We start from the raw sequence: 27,598 nt of genomic DNA on the forward strand, positions 1-27,598 counted from the left end.
CTTTCGGTCACTACCCACAGCTCGTGGCCATAGGTGAGGGTAGGGACGTAGATCGACCGGTAAATTGAGAGCTTCGCTTTTACACTCAGCTCCCTCTTCACCACGACGGACCGGTGCAACGTCCGCATTACTGCAGCTGCAGCCCCAATCCGTCTGTCGATCTCCGGCTCCCTTCTCCCATCACTCGCGAACAAGACCCCGAGATACTTGAACTCCTCCACTTGGGGCAGGAACTCATCCCCGACCCGGAGTGGGCACTCCACCCTTTTCCGGCTGAGAACCATGGCCTCAGATTTGGAGGTGCTGATCCTCATTCCCGCTGCTTCACACTCGGCTGCGAACCGTTCCAGTGCGAGCTGGAGGCCCTCACCCGATGAAGCCAACAGAACCACATCATCTGCAAAAATCAGAGATGAGATTCTGAGGCCACCAAAGCGAAAGCCCTCCGCCACTTGGCTGCGCCTAGAAATCCTGTCCATAAAAATTATGAACAGAACCGGAGACAAAGGGCAGCCCTGGCGGAGCCCATCACCCACCAGGAATGAGTCCGACTTATTGCCGGCAATACGAACCAAGCTCTTGCAACGGTTGTATAGGGATCGAATGGCCCGTAGCAATGGGCCAGACACCCCATATTCCCGCAACACCTCCCACAGGACACCCCGAGGGACACGGTCGAATGCCTTCTCCAAGTCCACAAAACACATGTAGACTGGTTGGGCAAACTCCCATGCACCCTCAAGTATCCTGGAGAGGATAAAGAGCTGGTCCAGTGTTCCGCGACCAGGACGAAAACCGCATTGTTCCTCCTGTATCCGAGGTTCGACTAACGGACGAACTCTCCTTTCCAGCACCCTGGCATAGACTTTCCCAGGGAGGCTGGAAAGGGGAGTTCGTCGGTGTCCTGGTTGCGGTGTCAACCAGGACAGCCCTACAACGTCCACAGCCTTCAGGAACTCGGGGCGGACCTCATCAACACCAACATGATACATTGAGCATGTTAAAAAAATGAGAAAAATAGTAATAATAATATAAGATAAGTAAAATATATATAAAAAAATAGAAAAAGGAAAAAAAACACATTTAAAACAATAAAATCAGCACATTAGATTAAAACAATAAAATCAGGGTCAGACTGTGTCATAAGCCAAAGAGTAAAAATAGCCCTGCAGGCACAACGGCGATGGGTCTTTTGTGCATGCCCAGACCACTTCGGCCTCCACTCTCTACTGAGCCGGGGGCTGTGCCTCTCCCTCACGGGTCTGATGGCTGCCACTGTGCACATCAATGTGCTGGATCCGTCTTCCTGGCACTTCGGGATTTTCCTGCCTCGACTGCAGTGGTTTCATGTGATTGTTGGGAAGGACAGCACAGTTCTGGTGGCCTATGTCAACAAGCAGGGGGGCTTGGGCTTATTTCTCCTCTGCAGGATAGCCGCAAGGCTAAAGCAGTAGGCTCTCCCCCATTTCTGCTCCCTCGGGGCTGTGCACGTGCCACTGAATACAGAAGCAGTCATCATGTCGGGGGGGGGGGGGGGGGGGGGGGTGGAGTGGAGGCTCCACCCGCAGGTGGTTGAAACAAATCTAGCACTGTTTCAGAAGGGCAGAGGGGGACCTCTTTGCCTCCAGGGAGTCAACACACTGCCCCCTGTTCTTCGACAGCCCTTTCCGGGGGTGGGATGCCCTGGTGCATCCCTGGAACCAGGCTTTTTTGTATACCTTCCCTCCTTTCTCTCTCCTCCACTTGGTCCTCTCCGGGTCCAGGCTGCAGAAACTAGGCTTGTCCTGGTGGCCCCTTTCTGGCCCAACATGCCCTGGTTCTCAGTGATCCAGCCTCTCCTCGACTCAAGACTCTGGGAGCTTCCGGCCCAGAGGAACCTCCTTTCCCAGGCGAGTGGATCACTTTCGAGCAGGTCCACCCCTTACGCTGTGACCCTGCATTGAATGGTGATAGCGATTAAGGCCATTCACCTCTGTCGCTAAGCGCTTAGCGAGGCTGAGCGCTGGCTCTATACGTCAGGTATCCCCAGCTGATTTGGACAACAGACCAGGGCCCTATTTCAGGAAGCCGGTTTAGAAAACTCAGAGTTAAAAACGATACTCAGGGTTGAGTAACCCCGAACTGTCCAACTCGGAATATTCGGTTTCAGAAAGGCTGATAACAATTAGTTCAGTCAACGCGGAGTTGCTTTAACCCCAAGTTAAGCGCGCGCACGAGGATACATAAAGCCCTGATTAGTGGAGCACAGATTAAGCGAGTCACCATGGAGACAAGGGGAAAGAAGGCGCGGTCAATGTATTTCACAGCGCTTGAGGCCGAAATTCCGATGGCAGCATATGCCGATAACATGCAAATTCCGCGGAAAAAAAGTAACACAGCCTCAGCTGCAAAAGAAAGGGAGCATGCATGGCAAAACATAGCCGACAGAGTCAATGCATGAGTGTTAATTTAAACGTTGATCTAGGGATTTCCACCCATTTAACACGTTATTTTATTATATTTTATTTTATTTTTTATTTTATACATTTTATTTTGTGATGTGAGCGCAGGTGCAACCCAACAGGCTCCAAACGTTCCTGGCAGAAAGTAAAAATGAAATATAAAAATATAGTCCAAACAGGTAAGGTGTAATTGTATTATGAGCCATAGTGCTTGGTCTGTTTGTCCGATGTAAATCAATTGCAGTTAGAGGCTACATTAATTTTCTTTCTGTAAGCACTTATTGAAATTATCTGAGCACATTACAAGTACATATTTGCTTACTCTGTATGCTGAAATGTGACCCGTTATAGCCAACAGAAAAAAAAGCGGAGGCCTGAAAAACAGGTGGAGGTCCTCCACCACCACCACTCACAGAGCCTGGCCACTTGGCTTCCACATTTGTGATAATGTTGGCAGCATCACATATGATTTTCACAGTGCAGAGAACACAAATTAGCATCCATTACTATAATGAAATAATTTGTTAGTTTGAAATGCTACAGGGAACTATGTACCTGTACATTAATGCTGTGGAAAGACTTCCTGTTCACATAGTCTCCTTCATTTACTGAAGGAGCAATGATTGGAATGTGAGTGCCATCTATACAGCCAATCACGCCTGGGAACCGTGAAAATAAATGTAAGATTTAAGTAGTAGTTCAAATATCACCACATCATGAATTAAGTTTTGTTCATCCTGATACCTGCAATTTTGTGGAATCCCTCTTTGATAAATCTTGTGGGTCTATGACCGGGGAACACCACAAACGAGTACAGGAGACGTTTCAGTGCAACTGTAACATTCCTGACTGCCCGACAGACGGTAGCCTTGGAAACGTGCTCAGCGTCACCAATATTATACAGAAAGCTCCCGTTTGCAAAAAACCGAAGTGCAATACAAATAATATGTACAGAACTGAGAGCATGTCCGCGATGTGTCACATGAGCAATATTAGGCCTGAGGATGTTATTCAAATAAATTATAGATTGTGCTGAAAAACGGTAACGTTCACACAGGAAATCATCAGGAAATGATAAAATGTCCAAACGCGCTCTAATCACTCTCTCCCGGCGGAGAGAATTTGGGCTTCAACATCTACTGGCTCTTCAAGGAAGGGGCACGCCATGTCTGACACTTCCTACAGTCAGGTTTCTGACAAAGAGGCGGAGAAGGTCAGGGTTAGTTGAAGTAAACCTGCTAGGGGGCAGGTTAGCTTCACGGAGTGTGTCGTCATAGTAACTCACTCAGAATTAATCTAAACTCGCTTTGTGAAACCGAAAACCCAGAGTTTTCGTTAACTCAGGGTTTACTTACTCAGAGTTTGCACTAAACCGGCTTCCTGAAATAGGGCCCAGCTCTTAATTGCCTTCCATCCTGGGCAGGCACTTGTCAAAGTCCCGGTTGTCCTACTGGGTGGCAGCCTTATGCCTCTAGGTTCCCCTACAGGCATAAGCAGGTGCTAGATGCCCCTCAGCTGTAACCTTTGTCTCCTTGATCAGCTTGCGGGCCAACCATGAGCGGTCCTTGCATCTTGACTTGCTCAGGCCAGTCTTGCATCTGGCAGACTGATGTTTGCCCCCCCCCCCAGGCAGGGCCTTTGCATCTGGTGGGGCCTTGACTGTCTCCTTGTGGGGTGAGTTACCCCGCACATTTGGAAATTGTAAGTACTTGTAAGTAACTGTAAGTCTCAATATGGTAACATACGGTTACACTGTAAGCTTGCTTACTTGGTTTCCCCCCCTTGACATGATGTCTGCTTCTTGGAGTGAGAGACTGTCTCCAGCTTCAGGCCGCTTGGAGATGTGTTCCAATCAAACCATCACTGGTTTCACATCTGCGCAGCTGTTTTATATCTAAGCTGTGGGGCATGACTGAGGTAGCCATATATATATAAATATACTGCTCAAAAAGATTAAAGAAACATCTTTTAATTAAAGTATAGCACCAAGTCAGTTAAACTCCTGGGATAGTTTTTCATGCTACTGTGTGAGGCAGGCAGGCAGACCCAAAATGTAGACTCACAAGCAAGACTATACTTGAAAGAGTTTACTTAATTTAAGGTTAAACAACTAAACTGGGAATGCTAAGTTAGAGAAACTAAACAAACAGAATAATACAGGGAAACACAGTACCGACAGGACACACAGCAAGATGGGATATCACAAAACTGGACAGAAGGAGATACAGACAATATATACACAAAAGAGGGACTCAGGGAGGAGAGGAAACGCCTGGGGAACATGGCTGGACATAATCTAACTGTCGAGACAGGGGAAGTAAAACTGAACATGATGCACACAGGACAAGAGACTATCAACATAAAACACAAGAAACACAAACTGAGACGCAGACTGGCTAAATATGGGGAACAGAGGGATGAGACTAGGAAGACACAGAACAAGGGTGACGGAGCGAAAGGAGTAATAATGAGTCAACTGCAAAACAGGAATGGTTTTACCTTTTGTTGGTGACATCTTTTTCCCTGTTTTTTGCTAGTTTTATATATGGCTAGGGTCAGTTTCACTACTGGTAGCATAAGGCAATACCTGGACCCTACAGAGGTAGTAGGATTTAGGTACTGTAGCTCAACTCCTCCAGGACGGCACATCAATACATACCATTTCCAGAAGGTTTACTGGGTCTCCCAGCACAGTCTCAAGAATGTGAAGTTGTACAATATCTTCAAGCCATCACCAGGACGGGTATCTGCCCCTTTGCGCAAGGACGAATAGGATAAGTACTGCCAGTGCAGTACAAAATGACCTCCAACAGGACACTGATGTGAACGTCTGCCCAATAGCCTCTAGAGGTACCAGTGGTCACTGCTAGGCAACGGCACCTGAATAGATATTGGGTTTAAATCCTTGGAACCATTGTCAGACCCTATGCTGCTGCACTGAGTCCTAGGTGCTCCTGGTGCATGACATGCACGTGTATCATATGGCAAGAGCATGCATGCATGCAGCGCCTGGAGGATTAAGGAACTGATAACATAGACTGGCCCCCAAGCTTGCCAGACCTAAATCCAATAGAGGACCCTTAGCACACTATATTTCAGTCCATCCAGTACCACCAGGCTGCATCTCAGACTGTCCAGGAGCACAATCTGTTGAGTCATTAGGAGTATGCCTTCTCATTAGGAGCAAGTACATTCAAACAACTCGCTTTGAGTTGCTACAATGACGTTTCAGCAACATGGACTAGTGTGCCACATTACTTTTTTTGGTTGATTTTTGAGTGTCTTTGAAATTAACCTTTTGTAGGTTGATAATTTGCATTTTCATATCCAGCATTATGTAATTTCTCCACTGAAACCTAATTTGTTTTCAAAGAATTTCTAATTTTTTTGAGCAGCATTCTATTGTATCATTGGGCATTTTCACACCTGTAGTTCATTTACTCTGGTCTGAATCAGCTGATGCGGTTCTAGTCAGTTTTATCGTTTCCCCATGTTTGAGTTTGTTTTTACTCAGAGAAAAAAAATCCAAGTGAATCAAAATGCGTCACTACAAACCACGTGAGAAGATTCAGTCTGCTTATTCGCCAGAGCTGTCTGGAGTGGAAGCAACAAAAGTAAATACAGGAAAAAGGTCTTGTATTCTACTTGAACAAGAATTTACATTCATTTCACAGCTAGTTGCTAGCCCATACAGACCTTTGCACACCTAAAACACTTTGTGTCGCAGAGTGCGTGGAGTTGCAAACCCAAAATGCTAACACTATAAACAGTACAACGCGACAAAGAGCTATGGAAACTGAGGGCTTGAACACACACATGAGGTAATCAGGGAGATGGAACACACCAGGGAACACATCTGAACTAAATCAAGGAAATGAGACAGAGGGAAGCAAAACTGAAAACAATGCATTTAGGACAAAGACTAACAATATAAAACATGAAATAAACACTGACTAAGACTACGACACATAAACTGGACATAAACAAAAAGTAAACAGATAAGGATCATGGAAACTGTTACGGTCGCTGACCTCTAGTGGCTGGGGGCCCCCACCCCAGACAACACTTCATTTTTAAGTGGGGCGTAACGGAAACCTTGCCACATCCTAGAATACAAAGCATATGTACAGCTTTTTTTTTTTTAGTTCAAACTGATTACAACTAGTTGTTATACGTTGTAAACCAACTCCTCTGGCGTTCATTTGGAACCATGCCAAGACCACCTCCTCCAGAGTGCGGTTGTTTTGGTCCAAGCGCAATTACTGTGTTCATATCTGCCCAAACGAGTCACACCAAAGGGCAAAAACAAACCAGAGTTAATTTGAATGAATTACACACCGCATGTGTGAAAACACCCTTAAATTCAAAGCAGTTAATTACTTGTCTTATGTGTATTACATGACTCTAATCAAACGTGTCAGTTTGAGTCTGTTAGAGTTGATTGTCAAGTATGAAAAAGTTCCAGAGAATAATGACATCTGTTCCTAAAACAGAGAAAATATTGGTGCTGTATATGTAAAGTCTATTTCAGAAGACAAGAAAATAGCTCAGCTGTTATATTGAACATTAATAATCTTAATGTCAAAGGTTTAAGGTCACACATATAGTAAGTTCAAAAGATATTAAATTTACATATTCACATGTCAAATCTGAAGAATTATCACACATTAAAAGAGGTTAGTGTTCTGACACAGTTAATAAGTCATTGTTTCAGGGGCCTACAGAATGCTTGTTGCTGTTAAAGAAAACCTAGACGAGGCAAGAAACAAAAGTAAAATAAAATCCTGGCACAAAAGATAGTCTCATTGTGTCTTACTCGCCCACCTGCTTTAAAACAGAGGTTAAAAGCAGAAAAGGCCAATAGATAAGGAAAACAGAAGGATTAGTGTGGAAGTCATCAGAACACAAGGAAAACCCAGAACAGGAAACAAGGAGAATCTTCTCAGTTACCAGGCAAGTCAAAGGTAAACCAAGGCAGTGTAAGACTCGGCTGAACGAGAAGCTAAAGCACGGTGGAAGAAGTCAGCAAGATTGAATTGAATGCATTTTTACTGTAATTATCTTAGTAAAAAAATGATGAAGAAAAACTAAATAGTTGCTGTCATTTAAAGTACTACCATACAGTTTTGCTTGATTTTATCCATTTTGATACTAGACATTATTTGAAATGTTGTTCTAGCATTTCAAATATTGTCTGCAAAATCTATAGAGAAATAGACCCCTGACTTCATCGGTTTACTACTGTTTCAGTTTATTAATGTTTGATTGGTCAAATTCGGTGAAAATATTTACTACTTTTGCATTTCAATTTTCTGTGTTTTACAAGCTTATTAAACATTCTCATATACTGTCACCATAATTTTAAATAACCTCCCCACTAAGATTAGAAAATCCCCTCTGCACTTCAGATCTTTCCCATCTGGTTCTGCATAGCATATTAATTGGCATTTGTTTTTGTTAAGGTATGCAATGTCTATAACTGTAATGTGTTCTTCATTTGGATATATTTATCTGACAGTTCCCATAAGATGGAAATGGAATTTCCAAAAAACAATAAATGTCATAACAGCTTTTACTACGACTACTACTATTGCAGCTACCACTAGCACTATAGCAAGATTGCGTTCACACAAAGGAGCAGAGTAATAACGTACCTTCCAGTTTTGCATACTCTGACAGACGCTGGTAATTGACCTGAGCTGCCTGCTCCAAACACTTACGGATCACACCTTTGACTTCCTCTTGTGGGACTGGGGTGACAATATCTTTCATTAAAACCTTATACAAAAAACACAGCAAAATTATTGTTATTTATTTATTTTTGCAGTACCTTTTAATAAAAGATGTAAATAAATATTGTAAAAACATGTCCTCAGGCTTAAATGAAAAAATTACTCTATAGCCTCCATATGTCCCATTAAATCTTTAGGTTTTGTTGTCCTCATGTTAAGAGTTTTATTACTTTTAATTATTGTTGTTTTGTTTGGTTTTGGCATGGAAATATTATCATTAGTTTCAAGAAAAGATGACAGTTTGAGCTAAAGTTTAAAGGTAGAGAGCAGAATTAAACAGGTTTCAGTTTGCTCCGCATTGTTTGTTATAAAAATCAACTAACTCTTTCCCTCCAGTAAATAAAAAGAAACCTGACAAACCTAGCAAGTAGTAGCAAAATCAACAATGATAAAAAAGAAATAGCAGCGTAGTATTGTATGACTGGACATATAGTCCTTCCCAAAGAGCCACCAAAAACAGGTAGGATCAATCTTATGTTTTATCCTGTGTTACAACAGTCTTACCCTTTCGAGCAGGGACAGAGTTGCCTTCAATGCCCCTTCAGGTCTTCCAAATGGAAAACAGTACCTGTTTAGAAAAGAGGTTTGTTTTGTTTTTTTTTCAAACTTCAACAGTCCAATTGGACAATGTGTCATTGTGTAGTTGTTGCAATGGGTCCTACCGGAAGTGTGTAATCTGGTTTTCAAGAAGCACCCGTAGCCTCTCCTTGATTTCCTCAAAGCGCTCTTTCTCCTCAACAGTGACTGTGCCGATACCGTCGGGCCTGAAACACAGAGGCATTTGAAAAAATGCACTCAAAGTTTCTGTTGAACCTTTCAGCACAAATGTCAAAATACCCATATTTTCCACGGATAATGTTAGCATTTGCTTATACCTCAGATTTCGATCTAACGTATAATTCATATTTTTAAAAAACTGTTAACTTTTTTAATAAAGGAAATGGCAATATTACTTACTTTTATTAATTGAAATGTAAAATGCATATCTTCTGTTCTTTATTAAAACTGTGGTGTTGAAACTGGAATTAATCAGTAAATTAAAATTAAAATTTTCTTATCAGGGTCACTCCATATAACATCCATCCATTCGCTTCCTCTTGTCCTTTCCAGGGTCGTGGGGGGCGCTGGAGCCTATCCCAGCTTGTCATAGGGCAAGAGGCAGGGTACACCCTGGACAGGTCGCCAGTCTGTCGTAGGGCCAACACGCAGAGACACAGACTCACATTCACTCACAGATTCACACTTATGGGCAATTTAGATTTGGACTGTGGGAGGAAGCCGGAGTACCCAGGGAAAACATGCAAACTCCACACAGAAAGACCCCGGCCTGATGGTGGAATTGAACTCAGGACCCTCTTGCTGTGCGGCAACAGTGCTAACCACCGTGCCACCGTGCTGGTGGCACCAACATAATCTGAAAAAAGTTTCAGTTTGCCCCCTGGAGAATGAGTTACAGGCTCTCACAGCACATGGGGTGGGCCAACATTTCTTTGTAGAGCCTTCATAATGTCTTACATATAGGAGACATTATGAAGCATCCAACAGCAAACCAGGATCAAGTAGTTGTGCCTATAACTGAAGGAGGCATTGTAAGTGGAGGCATGCACGCTGAGATGGTTTAATTATATTTCAGATTAATTAAATTATTTAAATATGCAAAATTCATACAAAGTATTCAACATGCAGATTCACATAAACAAAACATTTGTTTTTGTGGTAACACTTTATTAGTCGGCAAAGCACTTGGTGAATCCATGACCACATTATTCACCTATTATGTTATTAACTAACAGTGTTTCCTCAACAACCTCAAATTACTGGTTAAGATGAGATAAGATAACCTTTATTAGTCCCAAGCATGGGAAATTTGTTGGGTTAAGGCTGCTGACCTTTGCCAGTGCCATCTTACCCTTCCGACCATACATTCATTACAACATCACATGGGGAAGACAGGTCAGAGGGGTATAACAATGGAAAATGCACAACATGAGGAAAGACGAGGAGAAAAAATAACTCCCCCCAGACTGAGCTCCAACCGGGAGATCAGTTTGAGAACAGAAAAAAGCACCTCAGCACATGAATCAGCACGTCACGACATAGAAGACATAAGCTTCGAAGGCATTTGGAGGGGGTGGGGGTGAGTGTAGGTCTGTGTCAGTGTACATGCATATGTGTGCGTGTGAGTGTGTGTGTGTTATAGAAAGTAACGTCATTATACATGAATTATAGTTTCAGTATTCTTTCTGCTTCTGCTTTCCTTGACATTTTCTTGCAATTTCTGTATAGAAAAGAGGTAAATTTTTAAGTGTTGTGATTATCTGTCTCTCTTCTATTGTTAATTGCCTTTTTTCTCACCATTTTGTAGCAACACACTACTTTCTGCAGTGCAATACTGTTCAACTGATGCTCACTAAGGTATGGTATCACAGTGTGTTCCATCACTGCATTTATGCAGACAGGGGGTTGTAAGTAATCCAGAAAAATTGAAACACCCATAGGCATTAGTAACAGCAGCTTTCAAGGCTTGATCAACCTGCAGGACAGCTTTAAATTATTAACCTATTTTGTGTTCACCGAAAAAGCCCTTTTCTTATAATTATGAAATGTTCATTATTTTTCAATTTTGGGTAACCTTACCTTTTTTTTTAACCTCTGGCAGTTCAACACTTACCTTTGTACCATTTCAAGCTATTCATTGGACTTGAATGACTTGAATTGCAGTAAATGACTGGAAAGATTGTTGTAAAATCTTTGGGCGGTAGTGTAGTTGCACCACTAGTAAATAAATTTACTTTTTAATTTGAAGAGAGTCTACACCCGAGTCCTGCTTCTGCCTAGCAGCACATTGACTGATTCTGTTTGATTATGGAATTGCCCTAAATGAGCAAGCAGGGGTGGGTATACTTGTATCCTCCCAGTTTGCTGCCTGTATGTTGAAGTTTTCACCAGTGGATGAGGGGTTGCTTGCCTGCACCTTAGGGGGAACCTTAGGTCCTGACTGTCATCTGTACCCGTGTGTCAGCCTTGTTGGATTCACTGGGTAGGGTGCTGGAGAGTGCACTCTGGTACACACCAGGACACAGCGGTTGATGATTGATTTTGTAATCATATCATCAGATCTACGGCTATATGTCTTGGACATGCAGTTAAAGAGAGATGCTGAACTGTCAACTGTTGGATCTGGTGGTTGGGGAAGATGCTGGGCATACCTGGTGCATCCAAATGTATAATGAGCTGGCAGAGGCACCATTCCACGACATCTTCAATTCCCACCTCTGGCAGAGCTTCGATTAGATTATTAAGGGTGCTCTGCAGATACTGATGCTGAGTGAACCATGTTCTGCATCTCCATTGCTGAGCCTGCCCCAGGGAGTTGTGGCTGCAGGGTAGTTCGTTCTTGGTGTGGGAATAATCTGAGAACCAGATGGTAAAGATCGGACTTGGTCTCCAGTTGCAGCTGACTGCTAAGCCAAGGAGAGTGAAGCTCAGGCAGTGGTTGATGCAAAAAACTGTGTGGGAAGAGTTTGGTGAGACCATGGATTAAGGCTTTCGGTTTGCCTCAGAGCAATTCTAGCAAACAATTAGAGGAGTCAGGAGGGGGAAGCAGTGCTGTATTCACAAAGCATCCCACTACCATTGTGGTGGTTGAGGTCTCGGGCATTGCCTCTGGATTGGCAGACTGGGGTGATGGTTCCCTTGTTTAAAAGGGGTGAGGGAGTGATCCAATTATTAGGGCATTACACTCCTCAGAAAATCTATGCTAGGGTACTGGAGAGGACAGTCTGTCCATTAGCTGAACTTTGGATTTAGGTGGAACAATGCAGTTTTCCTCCTGGTTGTGGGACACTAGACCATCACCTTGGGGATATTCAAGGGTGTGTGGAAGTTTGCCAAACCAGTGTACTTTTTTGCTTAACTTTTTACTTCATTTTGTGGGCAAGGCATTCAATCTCAACCCTCAAAGTATCATGTGGGCGATGCTTTGGGAGTATGGAGTGTCTGGCTGTTGGCCGTTCACTCCCTGTACAACCATAGCGCGGGCTTGGTTCATATTGCCGGCAGTAAGTTGGACTAGTTTCTGAAGTTTGATTCAGCTCACACAACTCCTCCCGATCTTTCAGCTGTGCCAGAGAATACCACAATTTACAGGAAGTGTTCACTAAAGATAAAGCCCTATCTCTGTCTTTGCACAGAACCTATGACTGCACCATCAATCTTCCCTTCAGTTGCCTTTACAACCTGTCGCGGCATGGGAAGGAAGTGATGGAAAAATACAATCTTTGGCCGCTTGAATCATCTGTCCGTCTTCCTCCCTTGTAGGTGCTGTTTATTTGTTTGTTATTAAGAAAGACAAATGCATAGACTATCGTGGACTCAAATAACCTTCAAGAACAAATATCCACTGCCCCCAATCACTTCTGCTTTTAAGCCCCTCCCGGGGGTCACTGATTTCACTGAACTCAATCTCCGTAACGTCTACCACTTAATACGCATCTGGAAGGGTGACGAGTGGAAGCCTTTGACACATATTGGACACTTTATACCTGGTCATACCCTTTGGATTAACAAATGCATGCGCTGTCTTTCAAGCTCTGGTAAATGATGTGTTGAGAGACCTTTCTTCCTTCCATCTCAGAAGCTGGTACAGCATTTCCTCTGCTTTTCATTTTATTGATGCTTCATCCGCAACTACAGTCAGGTAGCTACACCTCTCACACATCTCACTTCGCCTAAAGTGCCCTTTGTTTGTTACTCAGAAGCTGCAGCAGCCTTCACTTAATTAAAGGAACTGTTCACCTCAGCACCAGTCCTCATGCAACCAGATACCAAGCTCCAGTTCATCATTGAGGTAGATGTGTCTGACTCCAGGGTGGGGGCAGTTCTCTCGCAGTGGTCAGGCCTCCAAGGTAACCTGCAACCCCGTACCTTCTCCTTCTGGTAGCTGATCCCCACTGTACTCAATTATGATGTAGAGCATCACTGGAGGTGTGATGCCACTGGCTGGAGGAGGCCGAGCAGACTTTTGTTATCTGAACAAATCACAAGAACCTCAATTACCTTAAAAGTGCTAAAAGGTTAAATGCTCATCCAGCCCACTGGTCTCCATTTTTCCTGACATTTCAATTTTAATGTTCTATCACTCAGAGTCAAGGAATGTCAAAACGGACGCACTCTCTAACGAGTACTTGGATGACACCAGCCTGCTGGACCCTGAATGAATTCTCCATACTTCATGCTTCATGTACTGTTGGATCACTGAAATGGGATTTGTAGAAAATGAGCCATCAAGCTGTGCAGGATGAACATGATCCTTAGGTCCCCCTAACTACCGATAGGATTCCATCACTGACCATTCTGTTGTGATCCACTGGACTTACACTGGCCACCCATTTCTCTTTTCAAACGTTACTTCTGCTTGGTCATCATGGAGGTATGTCAAGGACTATGTAGTGGCATGTGCCATCTGTGCCAGAAATAAAAGCAGTACTCAGTGTTGATAATGACCCACACCTTTTTTTTACACATTGGCTCATGTAATGAGACACATGACCTAGAGTGGGTTAACAGCCCGGTGTGACAGTAACCTTATCTACCATTGATAGATTGGCCTGTAAATGGCTTGTATTTTGTATAGAGCTTTTCTAGTCCCTAAGGACCCCAAAGCGCTTTACACAACCTGTCATCCACCCATTCACACACACATTCACACACTTGGAATGTGTGTGAATGGGTTCTTAGATTCTCTACAGCAGCTCAATTTCTAGTCCTTGAGAAATTACCCATGGCCTCAGACATAGCCAAACTACTTGCTGTTCATGTTTTTAAGTTACACAGAATCCCAGTTCATCGCCCAAGCTTGGAAGGCATTTTGCAATGCCCTCGGGGCCAACACCAACAGACAAATGGACAAACTGAAAGGCTCAACCAGGAGATTGAGATCTCCCTCGGCTGCATCACTCCTCAAAACCCCTCCATCTGGTCCTCTCAACTGTCCTAGGTTGAATACACCCAGAATTCACTCACCTCCTCTGCTACAGGCTCTGTTTTAGGCATCTCTGGGCTATCAACCACCACTCTTCCCCATTCTACATCAGGGCACTCTCTCCCTGTTTGGAAGTGCGTCTTCTATCCTCAGATTGTACTTGCTCTCTGATGTATCCATCAGCAAATGAATGTGTGTGAATGTTAGAAAAAAAGGACTGAGGTACAAAAATCTTAGAAAAAATGCTTGAGTGAACGGGTGAATGACACAAGTTATATCAAGCGCTTTAGGGCTACTGTGACTGCACTCTGTGTCCTCATGATGGCATGAGTCACTGCAGGAACTGCTGAAGCACAAGGAGGACAGTGCTTAGCTGCAACACTGGGTTACCTGGTTGACAGTTCAGTGGCAGTTGACCGTTCAGCCCTTGTCGACAGAATCCCAAATGATGGGGTTGCGTCTGTGAAGTTCAAGCTGACAATGAATCACTGACTACACTGCAGGACCCTGCTTTAAGTTAAGTTCCCTCCACCGGTGGAGAAGGTAGGAGAAATACCCAGCCAGACAATTTCTGATGTTCTCTGGAGTTCTTCCCCTAGTATCTGAGCATGCTAAAGGAGGTCTGAGGCCCCATACCAGAACCTCAGGTATGTGTTGAGGTGCAGAGGACCAGACTCTCCTTAATCCAGAAATGCACATGAACAGGCTCCTTGATATAGCTAAACAGTCAGAATATACTTGCACATGTACGACGTAGAAGAATCTCGACAATGCCAACAAAAACCACTTGAGTTAAAGAAGTTTCCTGCTACACCGAACAGCTTTGCTCAGTATATTCAGTTTTTAGGTTATATGTAAACACTGTATGTGGATAAGTAACAAATTACTATCTAGTGAATAATTTAAAAAAAAATGTACCGCATTACTTTTAAGAAGACTAATGCATTATTTATTTATTTATTTATGTATTCAGCTATCGATCCCACCCCTGCTGGGGTTGGCTGAAATATACACTTCCTAAGACACACTGATAACCAAAAGTTAATCCCTTGGAAGATTAATTTAGGTTCTAATTTAGTCTTAGAGTAGCTCTAAATATTTATTTTCCACTGGGCTCAGTTTAAAACAATAACTAATATTAAAAGTCTTTGCATGCTGCTATGAGTTATGACAGCCCAAATGTGCATTTTAATCTTATACTATACTCAACCTTATGTGTGAAACCAACCTACTTGTCAAATAGATTTTTTTTTTTACTTGAGTACTTTTAAGTACTTGTTTTACTCGAGTTGCTGATAAAACTGCTAATTCTTGAGTAAATGTTAAATTTTCACAGAAACTCATCTTGTTTGTCAGTAAATTTGTTTCAGAGGTAAAAGCTGATCTTCACTCTAAATCTAGAACAATGCAAATCATGATAAAAACACATTCTTATTTCACACATCATGTATACTTCTTATGTAAAAGTCTGGAGAAATAAGTAGATATTTTCACCATTTTAGATTTTCATAAACTAGAAAAAAAATCTATTTCCATAGATGCTGTGGGTTGTCCACCATGTATCGCACCCACGTTGACAGGAGAAAATTACCCGTCATTTCTTGGCAGAGTGCCCAGACCTCACCAGCGACTGATGCCAATGATATGAGACTGCGTCATGAGAAAACAAGCTTTAGTTACTTTAGTTAAGAATTATGCAAAATGGAAAGATTGAAATAACATGAAAGATTGTGCACAGGACTATTATGCTCTATTCTTCATATATTAATATATAAGATATAAACAGCTTTACGTGTGTGTGTGTGTGTGTGTGTGCGTGCGTGTGTGTGTGTGTGTGTGTGTGTGTGTGTGTGCGTGCGTACGTGCATGTGTGTGTGTGTGTGTGCGTGTGTGTGTGTGTGTGTGTGTGTGTGTGAGTGAGAGAGAGAGAGAGAGTTTATCGTTTGTGACATGGTTGGGTCTGGGTAGAGTGTGAGCAGAGTGCATGTGACAGAAGAGGCGCTGGACTGGAGCCATGACAGCATGTTGAGAAGCAGGAGACATGACACTCTTCCTCGCTCTCCCTCTTTCTCAAACTTCCATTTGACATGTCTTTCAACAGACAGCAAGAAACTGTGTGTTAGAGGGAGGTGGGGGGTACTTGCTACACTATGAAGACTCTAGAGCGGCTCTTCCTCAACCTCCTCCGACCACAGGTACAACATGCCCAGGACCCACTACAGTTTGCATACAAGGCGGGTGTCGGAGTGGAGGATGCCATCCTGTACCTCCTACACAGAGCCCACTCACACCTGGATGGGGGAAAAGGCACGGTCAGGATCCTGTTTCTTGACTTTTCCAGTGCCTTTAATACCATCCGGCCCTGTATGCTTCAGGAAAAACTGAACAGGATGGAGGTGGACCCCTGCCTGGTGGCTTGGATCTCCGACTACCTCACCGACAGACCACAGTACGTCAGGCTGAAGGACATCACGTCTGACACAGTGGTCAGCAGCACAGGAGCACCACAGGGAACTGTGCTGTCCCCTCTTCTCTTCACCCTGTACACCTCTGACTTCTGCTACAACTCTGAATTATGCCACATTCAGAAGTTTGCAGACGACACAGCCATCATGGGGTGTATCTGGGATGATCAGGAAGAGGAGTACAGAAGTCTGGTGAGGAACTTTGTCGCATGGAGTCACACAAACCACCTGCAACTCAACACCTCAAAGACTAAGGAACTGGTTGTGGACTTCGGGAGGTCTAGAGCAGGTCCACTGCCGGTTCAGATAGAGGGGGAGGAGGTGGAGGTGGTCAACAAGTACAAGTACCTCGGGCTGTGGGTGGCCAATAAACTGGACTGGTCATGCAACACAGAGCACCTGTATAAAAAAGCCCAAAGCCGACTGTACTTCCTCAGGAGGCTGAGGTCTTTTAACATCTGCAGGAAGCTCCTGAGGATGTTTTACCAGTCGGTGGTTGCTGGAGTACTTTTCTATGCTGTGGTGTGCTGGGGGAGCAGCACAGCAAAGAAGGACTCATCCAGGCTGGAGAAACTGATCAGGAGGGCTAGCTCTGTGGTCGGCATGAAGCTGGACACTCTGGTGACAGTGGCAGAGAAAAGGACATTAAAGAAACTGATGGACATTATGGACAATGCTGGGCATCCTCTGCACACGGCCATAAACAACCAGAAGAGTCTGTTCAGTGACAGGTTGCTTCTCCCAAAGACAAGAACTAACAGACTTAAAAACTCCTTTGTCCCACACGCCGTCAGACTGTTTAACTCCTCCCTGGAGGGGAGAGGGAGGGGAAACAGGAGGACAAAGGAGGGGGGAACAACTAAGCTGTAGTGCCTCTTCACCTCACTGTGCAATACCTTTTGTGCAATACTTTTGTAAATAGTCAACAGTGCAATAGACTCAATACTTGAAATGTGCAATTCACTTGTATTTTTATTTTTATTCCTATTTATTCTATTTATCCCCTTCGTATATTTTATTTATATTGTCTCTGTATTTATATATATATATATATGTGTGTGTGTGTGTGTGTGTGTGTGTGTGTGTGTGTGTGTGTGTGTGTATTATATATATATATATATATATATATATATATATATAATATTCTGTAACTCTGTAACTTCTGTCGGTGCTGTGCTTTTTTGGAAATCGAATTTCCCAGAGGAACCCACCCGAGGGATTAATAAAGTTCTATCTAATCTAATCTAATCTACTTCGTGAGTGCCGTGTTAGATTAAAGGATTATCAAGTTGCTCAGCAGTTCGCGTCTCATCCAAGCTCCCCTTTGGTTTTATGGACATTTGAACAGACACTAGCAGTGTGCTGCAGTCACCTGTAGGGCTCTGTTAGTGGAAAGCATGACACTGATGAGGAGATGACTGCATGGTGTCTTTGTTGCTTTGACCTCATCATTGGTTTATCTCCCAAGAGTTAATATTACTGAGCATTGTCTGAAAAAGACAGTTACAATTTTGGTGGGCTGGAAAGAACAACAAGTAGTAATTAAAGCATCATAATAAATGTGTCATTGAAATTGAAATAAAGAAATAAATAAAATACCAGCTAATGAAAGCTTTGGTCCTAGTGGTGAATTTCCGTGTGAGTGCTAAGCTTACTGTTTTCCTTTGTTATGCGACTGGTGCTTAATTTTGCTGTGTGCAAGTGTAAAAGTCTAAAACCAAAACAGGAGAGGAATTATCACGGCTAAAATTCACTGATGAGAAGCACCTCAACTTCTTTACTGTGACAGAAAATAAAAGAAGGAAATTTCACACTAATTAGGTCCTGAAGGGCTTTCATGTGTTCTCTCTTTCAGCCACATATCATTCCTTGGCAGCTTCCTCATGTTTGCTTGACCTGATGATCTCACAGCTATGATGAAGACAACAAGCAAATAAGCCTTCTGTGACAGACAGAAAGTTGGCAGCAGTTTCACATCTGTTTTTCTGTGCAGTCACCACCACATCCAGACCACCATGGAGCAAATTTGCCATTTTCCCTTCAAACTCGTTTTTACAAAATCTAAGAAACTGAGTTCTGAGTGGAAATTATACCTTTGGAGAGAACATTGCTGTTCCACCAAACTCTGTTCACACAGTGATTTCTGGAAGTGTTCCTGTGCCCATGCAGTGATTTCCTTCACAGAATCATATCTATTTTAATGTAGTGCAGCTCAAAGATCACGATCATCTATACTAATTGATGCTTGTCCTTGTTCTTTGTGCACAGTAATTTCATTTGATAATATTATAAAGCATTGCTAATATGATATTCAAATTCTTTTTAATGTTGCATTGATGAACATTATTCTGAAATTGTCCGGTGATTTTGTAGACACAGTTATCTTTTCTCCTAATGACCCAAATACTTGATGTTCCTTCAGTTATATCTTTTTGGTAGTACTTACTTTTCCAGCCTTTTGTTGCCCCGTCCCACATGTTTTGATATGTGTTGCTGCCATCAAATTCAAAAGTAGCTAATATGTTTCATGAACAGAGATGGGCAGTAACGCGTTACTTGTAACGCGTTACTGTAATCTGATTACTTTTTTCAAGTAACGAGTAAAGTAAGGGATTACTATTGCAAAAACGGTAATTAGATTACCGTTACTTTCCCGTAGGAACGCTGCGTTACTAAAACCGTGATTTTTTGCGAGAATGTCTCACGACACTGACGTAAGCGAGTGCGCCGTTAGTGACAACAGCTGTGTGCAGATCAACAATGGATCACATATCGATTGTGGGAGAGAGTATGAGCGTGCAGTGTTTAAAGTGTGGAAGCACTGACCGTACTTTGAGTTTGATTCCATAAAAAGTGACAAAAACATTAGCGTCCGTTGTGCGTGGGAAGAAAACTTCTTTTTACAGCGAAAAAAACCCCTAAACTTCCAAACAAGCACCGAGTAGCTACGACGTAATGGGAAACTCACAGAGAAACTCGCGGATTCTTCAACTGACCGCGGCACACCTGCACCAGGGTAAACCTCCGCCTACCCCAGTGTTGCTTAATAGGTGAAAATAGAGCAACAGGACCGCTGAGTCTTTGACTTTATTTATTTTCTGCTGTGTTTTACTTGCATCTATTTGAAAGAGTGAGTGTAAACACAAAAAATATTTTATTTTATGTGCTGGAATGTGCAAAAAATAGGTTTAAATGTTAAACTAATTTATTCAAGTCAGAGAATGTTGCATATAATTAAATTTTTGCTTGATGCATAAAGTTAAAAGATTAAAACTAATAAAACAAGTTTTAAAAAGAGACTTTTCCATTTGATTACATTTTGTATGATGGATTATGCAGAAAAAGTAGAATTGGGCTGAAAGATCTATCGCTTTATCACCTCTTCAGGTTGTAAATCGTGTTTTTAAAAAGTAACAAAGTAACTAAGTAACTAAGTAATTAATTACTTTTGAAAATAAGTAATCAGTAAAGTAACGGGATTACTTTTTTGGGGAAGTAATCAGTAATTAGTTACTGATTACTTTTTTCAAGTAACTTGACCAACACTGTTCATGAAACAGTAAAATATTTCAGTTTCTATATTCAGTTTCACTTTTTTCTAGGTTCTATTGTGAAAACAACAGGACTTTATAAGATTTGCAAATCATTACATTCTGTTTTTATATATGTTACATGGAGTACATTTTTTTCTACCAAAAAATCTCTTTATCTAAAATAAATATGCAAAACATCTCAATACACCTTTGCATGTCTCTGAATACACACTATCTAGATTAGTATTTACTAGTAAACATTTCTATACAGTGCTACACAAAGACTGATTATTTATATAATAGAACTTAAACTCAAAAAAGAAAAGTAAAATATTATTTTGCATTGTCAGGTTTGACAGTACAAAGTGACATTGATGTCATTGAAAAAGATGCCAGATGTTTCTGTGAAAACAGCTGTGTGAAAATAACTGCAATAATGTTCAGTTTTCTTTCAAATGTACCAATTAAACACAAATACAAAATCAACTGCAGCTGAAATATTATTTATCTGTTTTAAAGACATTTCACTGGAGCTGAATGGAGTTGACATTTAGTTCTACAGAAGTCAAATCCTGACTCTTTAGCAGGTGACCGGGCAGTTGCGTCTAACTTGATGCACCAACACCTCCAGGCTGGCAGGCTATTAGAAGGCAGTAGCGGTGGTGTGGTATTTATGTGTTGGGGGGAGGGGAGGGTTGGTCTGGCCTAGGATGAGGTGTGTGCATATGGGCACATGCAGCAGCTATGGCTGCAGAGACATTCAGCCATAACACATGACAACCTGTCAACATGTCATGACTCAACCTCCAGGCACAATGGCTGGACTGGCAGATTAGGTCTCTGCCTCGTGTCTGTGGACGGGACTACATAAAGATATAATTATTTTTGGATTTTAAAAAAAATTCTACTCTTTTTTTAGATATTTATTCACCTGCACAAACATTTTTCTATGTGTAAAGTCTGTTATGATACTAAATAAAGTGCATGAGCCTATCATTTCTAATTCCAAAAATTCTAGCTGGTCATATTTCCCCCTGTTCTTTCCCTCTCTTTCTGTTAGAGTGACTGCTATCCATCTGTCCATAGTGATCAAAAAAGGCCTCAGTCCTCCGTCACTATTTGTCACAGATAGATGAAAAGATTGATAGATGGATGGATACATACAGGAGGGTTAGTTGGAGAAATGATGCAGGTTGGAGGTGGGGGCACTGACAGACAGCCCTCCCTGACCTTTGCCCTCAATGCTGGAGTGGCCCTCGTCTATCTTTGTTTGGCTTCAGCTGCCGACAGCTGACTGTGATGTTGACAGATATGATGGCTGATCACATCACAGCAGATTAGACAAGAGGTAAATAGTGCAACTTAGATAACAGGCTAGTGGAATAACATGCAGGGAACTCATCAGTCATAGCCAAACAACCTTCAACAGAGGACACAGTTTGATCCGACTGAAAAGCACAGCCACAAGTTTTATATCCCACTCTGTGAAAATTGTTTATTTGCTGGTGTCAACATCACACACACAGATTTCACACTCCAAACCATCACGTCCATTAGTATATGGAAAATGTAATTTGTTGATTCTGAATGAACTAATCAAGGTGTGCTTTAAGTACTAACTGTAATTCAAGACTTTTAAAGAAAAAAGAACATTAACTACTGAGGACTTAAAGCTTCTTTCAGACGCTACTTCTATAAGGGGCGATCGTGGCTCAAGAGTTGGCAGTTCATCATGTAATCAGAAGGTTGCCGGTTCGAGCCCCGGCTTGGACAGTCTCGGTCGTTGCGTCCTTGGGCAAGACACTTCACTCGTTGCCTACTGGTGGTGGTCAGAGGGCCCGGTGGCGCCAGTGTCCGGCAGCCTCGCCTCTGTCAGTGCGCCCCAGGGTGGCTGTGGCTACAACGTAGCTGCCATCACCAGTGTGTGGATGACTGAATGTGGTGTAAAGCACTTTGGGGTCTTAGGGACTAAGTAAAGCGCTTTACAAATACAGACCATTTACACACCAACATCATTTTAAATAGTTTTTAATATTTGGCTGAGTTGTTCTTTACTCCTTTAAGTTCCTGCTTGATTTTTGCCATTCACTGAGGAAATATCCTAATGACCGCTGGTTAGCACTATATGGATTTGCATGCAACACAGTTCTATTATAATCAATAAAGAGCCCTGATTTTCAGTGAGCATTCCCTCAGAAGGGACAAACGGACCCAAACTTTGCAACTTTGTGTAGGGATCAAGTATTCAGGATTTGCCTTTAATTTGTCACAGCAGAACTGGGATGATTATGTAATGTAAAGTTTGTTCCATAGGCTGACATCTCAGCACAAGCACACCTGGCTCAGATCATCTAGAAAAACACATCACTCATACTGAATAGTTCCTGGAACTGTTGTAATGACATTTTAGATAATGGGTTAATTTGATAAAATGCAAATTATATCAGGTAGTAGTGAGTTATGTCAGTAGTGATGGACAAGATATATGCTATTATGGGGAGACACCAAATGTTTCCTTTTGAGGAACAATCAGTAAAAAGAGGGGTAGAAAAAGTTTAAAAGGAAACCTCTGATAGGGCAGGAATCGGACCCACCCAACCTGACAAAACTGACAAAAACTGTAGTAAAGGGCTGTTTCGTCTACAAGTTGCAAAAGAATTGTTCCTTAGAGTAAAACTGACGGCAATCTTCCAACAGACAAACACGCAGAAAGTCTCAGGCTGGATTCAGATTTAAAGTTTACCTTTGATAAGCCTTTTTTTGTCTGTGCTGATGATCTTTCTTTTCAATGGCAGAAACATTTAGCCACACCTACACTGGCTCTAGGGTCAGTCAGTTATCAACAGCTAACAAAGCTGGATGTGAAGCTGTGATACTCCTTTAGTGATATGATGGGAATAGGTTACTGTATACCTCTCGTTTGATTCTTCAGTACGTTATCTGCTGAGTGATGAGTTGAACACCTCAGTTATCGAAACCTTTGGTTAGAAAAATGTTTTGTGGAAATCTTACCATACAGCCAAAGTCTTTTTTTTATCATGAACTCTGTGGTTTTCAGTTTCTTTTAGCAGTTTGGGAAAGGATCTCAGGGATAAAGGGTAAAAAGGTTACAAGATACTGGTAAGTGCCAAACACACTGGTCTGTGCAGGTTTTAGGGTCTGTGCAGGAAGGGTAAGTCACAGTGTGAATAAGGCAAGAAGGTTATACAAAGCACAAAAAAAAGAAAAAAAATGGAAGAGTGAGCATGAAAACAACATGCAAAATCAAACTAAAATCAGCCGCTGCAACCAAATCAAACCCAAAGTTACATATTACATATCCACATATATGTGGTCTGCCCCTGTTCCAGTTTTAATTATTAGTTAATCCTCTCGAGGCAGGCGTTGCCGATTTGCAACAGTTGAAAACTAACAACCTGATTACCCCACATACATATTTGATGAGTTTGTTTTACTCAGAAGTACCACTGCAGGACTTGGTTGTGCATTAGCAACAAAAAGTTTAATTTGAGCCTGAGAGGGTTAACTGTTCAGTTCAGAGTTCAGTTATTCAGAGTTTCAGTGATTTCTGCATTGACAAAGGAGGACTGGAGCATTTGGGGCAAATAAAGGAGACAGGAGTTGATATTTACCTGTTTCCATGGACATGGGATGCACAGAAGGCGAAGCTGTAGTGCAGCAGTGTGGGATCAATCATGGCTCCATTCTCTGCCCTCTCCAGCAGATCGCTCAGGTAACATAGATGGCGATGGCAGCCTCGAACACCATAACGAGCACAGTACTCATCCAAGACAAACACCTGACCAGGACTAAACCAGCCCTGTTGGTAACACACAGAAATACTGTTGTCGGATTCCTCTGATGAAATAAGTGATGTTTATATGCTATAACACTCTGTAATAGCACTTAACAATAGTATCATGCGAGCATATTAAACCACATCTTTACTGATAGTAAGACTTTGTTATTATTAAGACACTACGGTTGCTAAGATACAGAATGCATTCCTGTGTTCACTCCATAAGACCTGTTGCCACTGATTTTCAGTACTTTTCATGTGAAATTTGGCACACCTCAATCGTTTCTCTTTGTTTCCCTCTCAACAGCCACCATTGTTGCCGGTTTTTCTATCAATTATAGGTTTTAGACTCTTTTTGGATTTTGATTTACTTACCAAGCAGGAATATGAGTCATTAAGCCTGTGGTCCAGAGTGAGGCGCTGGACAAGCTCAAACAGCGAGGCGTGGTCAAAGTTACAGGGGTTAGCTGAAATAAACTCGTCCATGCCATGCTTCTGGGCTCGATCAGCATCTGTTTATGCCAGATTATGCATTCGACGATGCGGCACACAGAGAGAGAAAGACATAAAAAAGGCAAATGTCATGTGTCGTATTCATGTTATGCAGTCATTCATAATTTGCATGATTGGCAAAATTTGTGCATTAACTCTCTTTACATGAGCTTAAACACCATATTGGCTGTGATTATACTTACTACAACAAGAGAAAGTAATAATAATCATTTTCCCAGTGAATGCCTTTTCTACATTTGTCAGAAACACAAAAAGGGCATCATTCTGATGCCTCTTCACAGCATTGGCAGTGGCCCCCAGCTCTCTAGTGTGGCCCCATTTAACTGTCACACTAAATACCTGAGAATGAGCAAAGAATGAGGACTCACAATAATCTATTTTACTCATCAAAGTAGAGGGGTTAATTAATGATTCTTTGAAATCAAAGTGGTATATTGAAAGTAGAACAAATTTTAGATAAAAATGTCGTTATAATTGACAGTATGGACATGATGTCACTGACGTCTTTGTGTAGTCTCATGTAGAAGATTTTTCCACCAGTGTCATTTTGGATGCAGAAAAACAGATGAAACCACACGCTCACTGGCTGATGACTGGTGATTGACAAGTTGTTAACCACTGAGCATGCAGTTTCATGTCATGATTAATGCACCATTTTGAAACCTTAATTTTTCAAACCCACCCATGTTTATACTGTCAATGATTATAACACAACTTTGCAAAATAAAATTTGACCAATTTTGTCATTAATTTAAAAGAAAAATTGGAATGCTACACTAAACATGTGGCTGTTGCTTTGTAATAAATATGATATTTCCTCCTGAGAACCAAGGAAAAATGAATGTTCCCATTGAACTTTTTTGTGATTTCCCTTCTCTTTGTAGCTAAAAGAAGCCAACCAAACACATGAGACATCAATGGAGAGCCCAGAATGTCCTCTATTTAGTACATCAGGACTTCAAATGAGTCAAATTACTTATAGACCAAAACCAAATGTGCATTACAGAGGGCATAAATGAATAGGCTGGTTCTCAGGAGGCTTACACAAAAGCCACCGTAGAGTATGCCCAACAACAACCTGCTAAGAAAAAAAAACACATTTTAGTAAAGTAAAATCCAGTAGTTAAAAAAAAGAACGCACACCCCTTATTTAAAGAAATTTGAGTTATTTCAAAGCAATTTTATAGCTTCTTTATATAAAAAGAATATTGAGCTTTGTATATACTGAAGGAAGGGAAAAAATGTCCTTCCAATGATTTCGCATATTTTTTGTGAAATTTCATATACACACAACTGTATTTAAGGCATGCTCCCTAGCAATAAAAATCATTAGCACACAGAATACTTAGAGTCATTATTGACAGACACATAACTCTAATGTAGCTTCCAAACATGTTTGTAGACACAAAGGATATTTCATGTTCTGTTACAGGAAAGCAATCCTAAGAGATGAAGTTGTTATCCTCAATATAATAACTGGGACAAGTATTGTTTAGCCCAACATCTCAAATAAACAGCACATGTTTTGCTTGCTAAAAATGGGCTACAACCAGTGCAATCAGTTCTTTCCCACACATAATAGCAGAATATTCTCAAAGATGTAATTAAATTTGATGTGTTTAAATAAATCCACTAAAATGGATATGAATAGAAGTTATAGTGAGCTACCCAACAATCGAGAGATTTGTCAGGCAACATCCTCTTTACTGCCAATTGAAAGCACCTCAGCTGTCAGTCAACAAACAAAACAAAGAGTGGGATGCTGGGAGCTGATTGTGTTCCCTCAACAAGTCCCCACCCCCACAACCTCCCCCAAATATCTAAAAAGGTGACATTGAGGTGCCCCTTTGGTCCATAGCTGGTGGCCTGTCAGGTCTGTTTGATGTGAGTGAGCAAGAGTGGAGGCGGGAGGGCTGGACAGTAACATGCAGTGACATTAGTCACTCCCATCCGTCTGGGCTGGAGAAAGACGGCCCTGACAATGACTGATGGCTGCTATTCATTTTTAGATTCAAAGGAGAGAAACCGGGAGGCAGTGGATCCAGTGCTGGTGCTAGCCATGGTGGTCAAAATCATTTGGCACTATTTAGCACATGGCTTGCTTTGGTTGTGGACTGACCGTGAAATGTGTTTAGGTCCTCTGGTATACTGCACTGACTTCCATACCCAACCTCATCACTACAGCACATGGCTAATTATGAACAGGTCATCTAATGTTGTCACAGCTTCCAGTAGCCACTGTGTATCTCAATAAATTCAATTAAAATCATCATCAGTGAGTTATGATTAAACCTCCACATGTTTGCTGTAGTCGTAGTAGTTCATAAGTACTCCACGACTCTTGTCTGCACTGAGTAGGAGATGCTCTGTATCTCATTTTACATGTGTATAGTGACAATAAAAGGCACTCTATTCTATTCTATTCTATTCTATTCGAGTCTAGCCTAGTCTATTCTATTCTAGTAACATGGAATGTTACTAGAAGACATGGAATGACATTTCTGTTAAAACCATTAATAAAATAAAATAAACTCTGATTTAATAGAATCGGACACTTATTTTTATATCTTTATATATTTAAAATAAGTACCTTGATCAATGTGCTACTGGCAGATGGCATCCCAAAATATAAGATGGAAATTGTACAGTTAGACATGGTAATACCTCTGAGAACTAATGCAGGCCCCAGTTAAGCAAAACAACACAAAAGTCACAATGTTCATCATCATTAGTGAGTCTGTTAATTCTGTTACTGTTGCATAATGGATTTCTTTTTTAAGACAAATGTGACTTTTACTGGTGATGGGGGATGAGTGATACCACCCTAACCTTTTTGACTCCATGAGTTGTTTTTTTTTTCTGAGATTTCTTTCTGAAATACAAACTTGCATTGATAGTGCCATCGATAAATGTTCTCTATTCTTACCTGCTGTCTCGTTCTGAACACTCCCATCTATTTGTTTCACATTTGTCACTATGCAGTTTCCCTGTTGTAATTTTGGCCAAAACCATGGCCAAACATGAGAGACACCAGGTTATCCAAATAAATTAATTCTTTGTTCTACTCTAGAC

General features: G+C 41.7%; 1 protein-coding gene across 4 annotated transcripts in view; it reads right to left on the reverse strand.

The window, feature by feature from the left end:
- Positions 1-27,598, reverse strand: part of LOC146631433 (calcium-dependent secretion activator 1-like) — a 342,226-nt gene that overhangs the window by 108,163 nt on the left and 206,465 nt on the right. For 3 of the 4 annotated variants that reach the window (XM_085352951.1, XM_085352948.1, XM_085352949.1), the window contains exons 12-16: positions 24,389-24,525; positions 23,847-24,034; positions 8,896-8,997; positions 8,738-8,801; positions 8,096-8,219 (exon numbers count right to left, since the gene is read on the reverse strand). In XM_085352951.1, coding sequence (XP_085209077.1) covers positions 8,096-8,219; positions 8,738-8,801; positions 8,896-8,997; positions 23,847-24,034; positions 24,389-24,525 — 615 coding nt within the window. Of the gene's footprint in view, positions 1-8,095; positions 8,220-8,737; positions 8,802-8,895; positions 9,004-11,239; positions 11,270-21,881; positions 21,888-22,269; positions 22,282-23,846; positions 24,035-24,388; positions 24,526-27,598 lie in introns of all 4 variants that reach the window. The other variant, XM_085352950.1, reaches the window with a different exon arrangement.

The sequence above is a fragment of the Diplotaxodon limnothrissa genome, linkage group LG5 (assembly GCF_057381915.1).
Source record: "Diplotaxodon limnothrissa isolate DT_005_m linkage group LG5, D_limnothrissa_male_GT1.1, whole genome shotgun sequence".
NCBI classification, from domain to species: Eukaryota; Metazoa; Chordata; class Actinopteri; order Cichliformes; family Cichlidae; genus Diplotaxodon; species Diplotaxodon limnothrissa.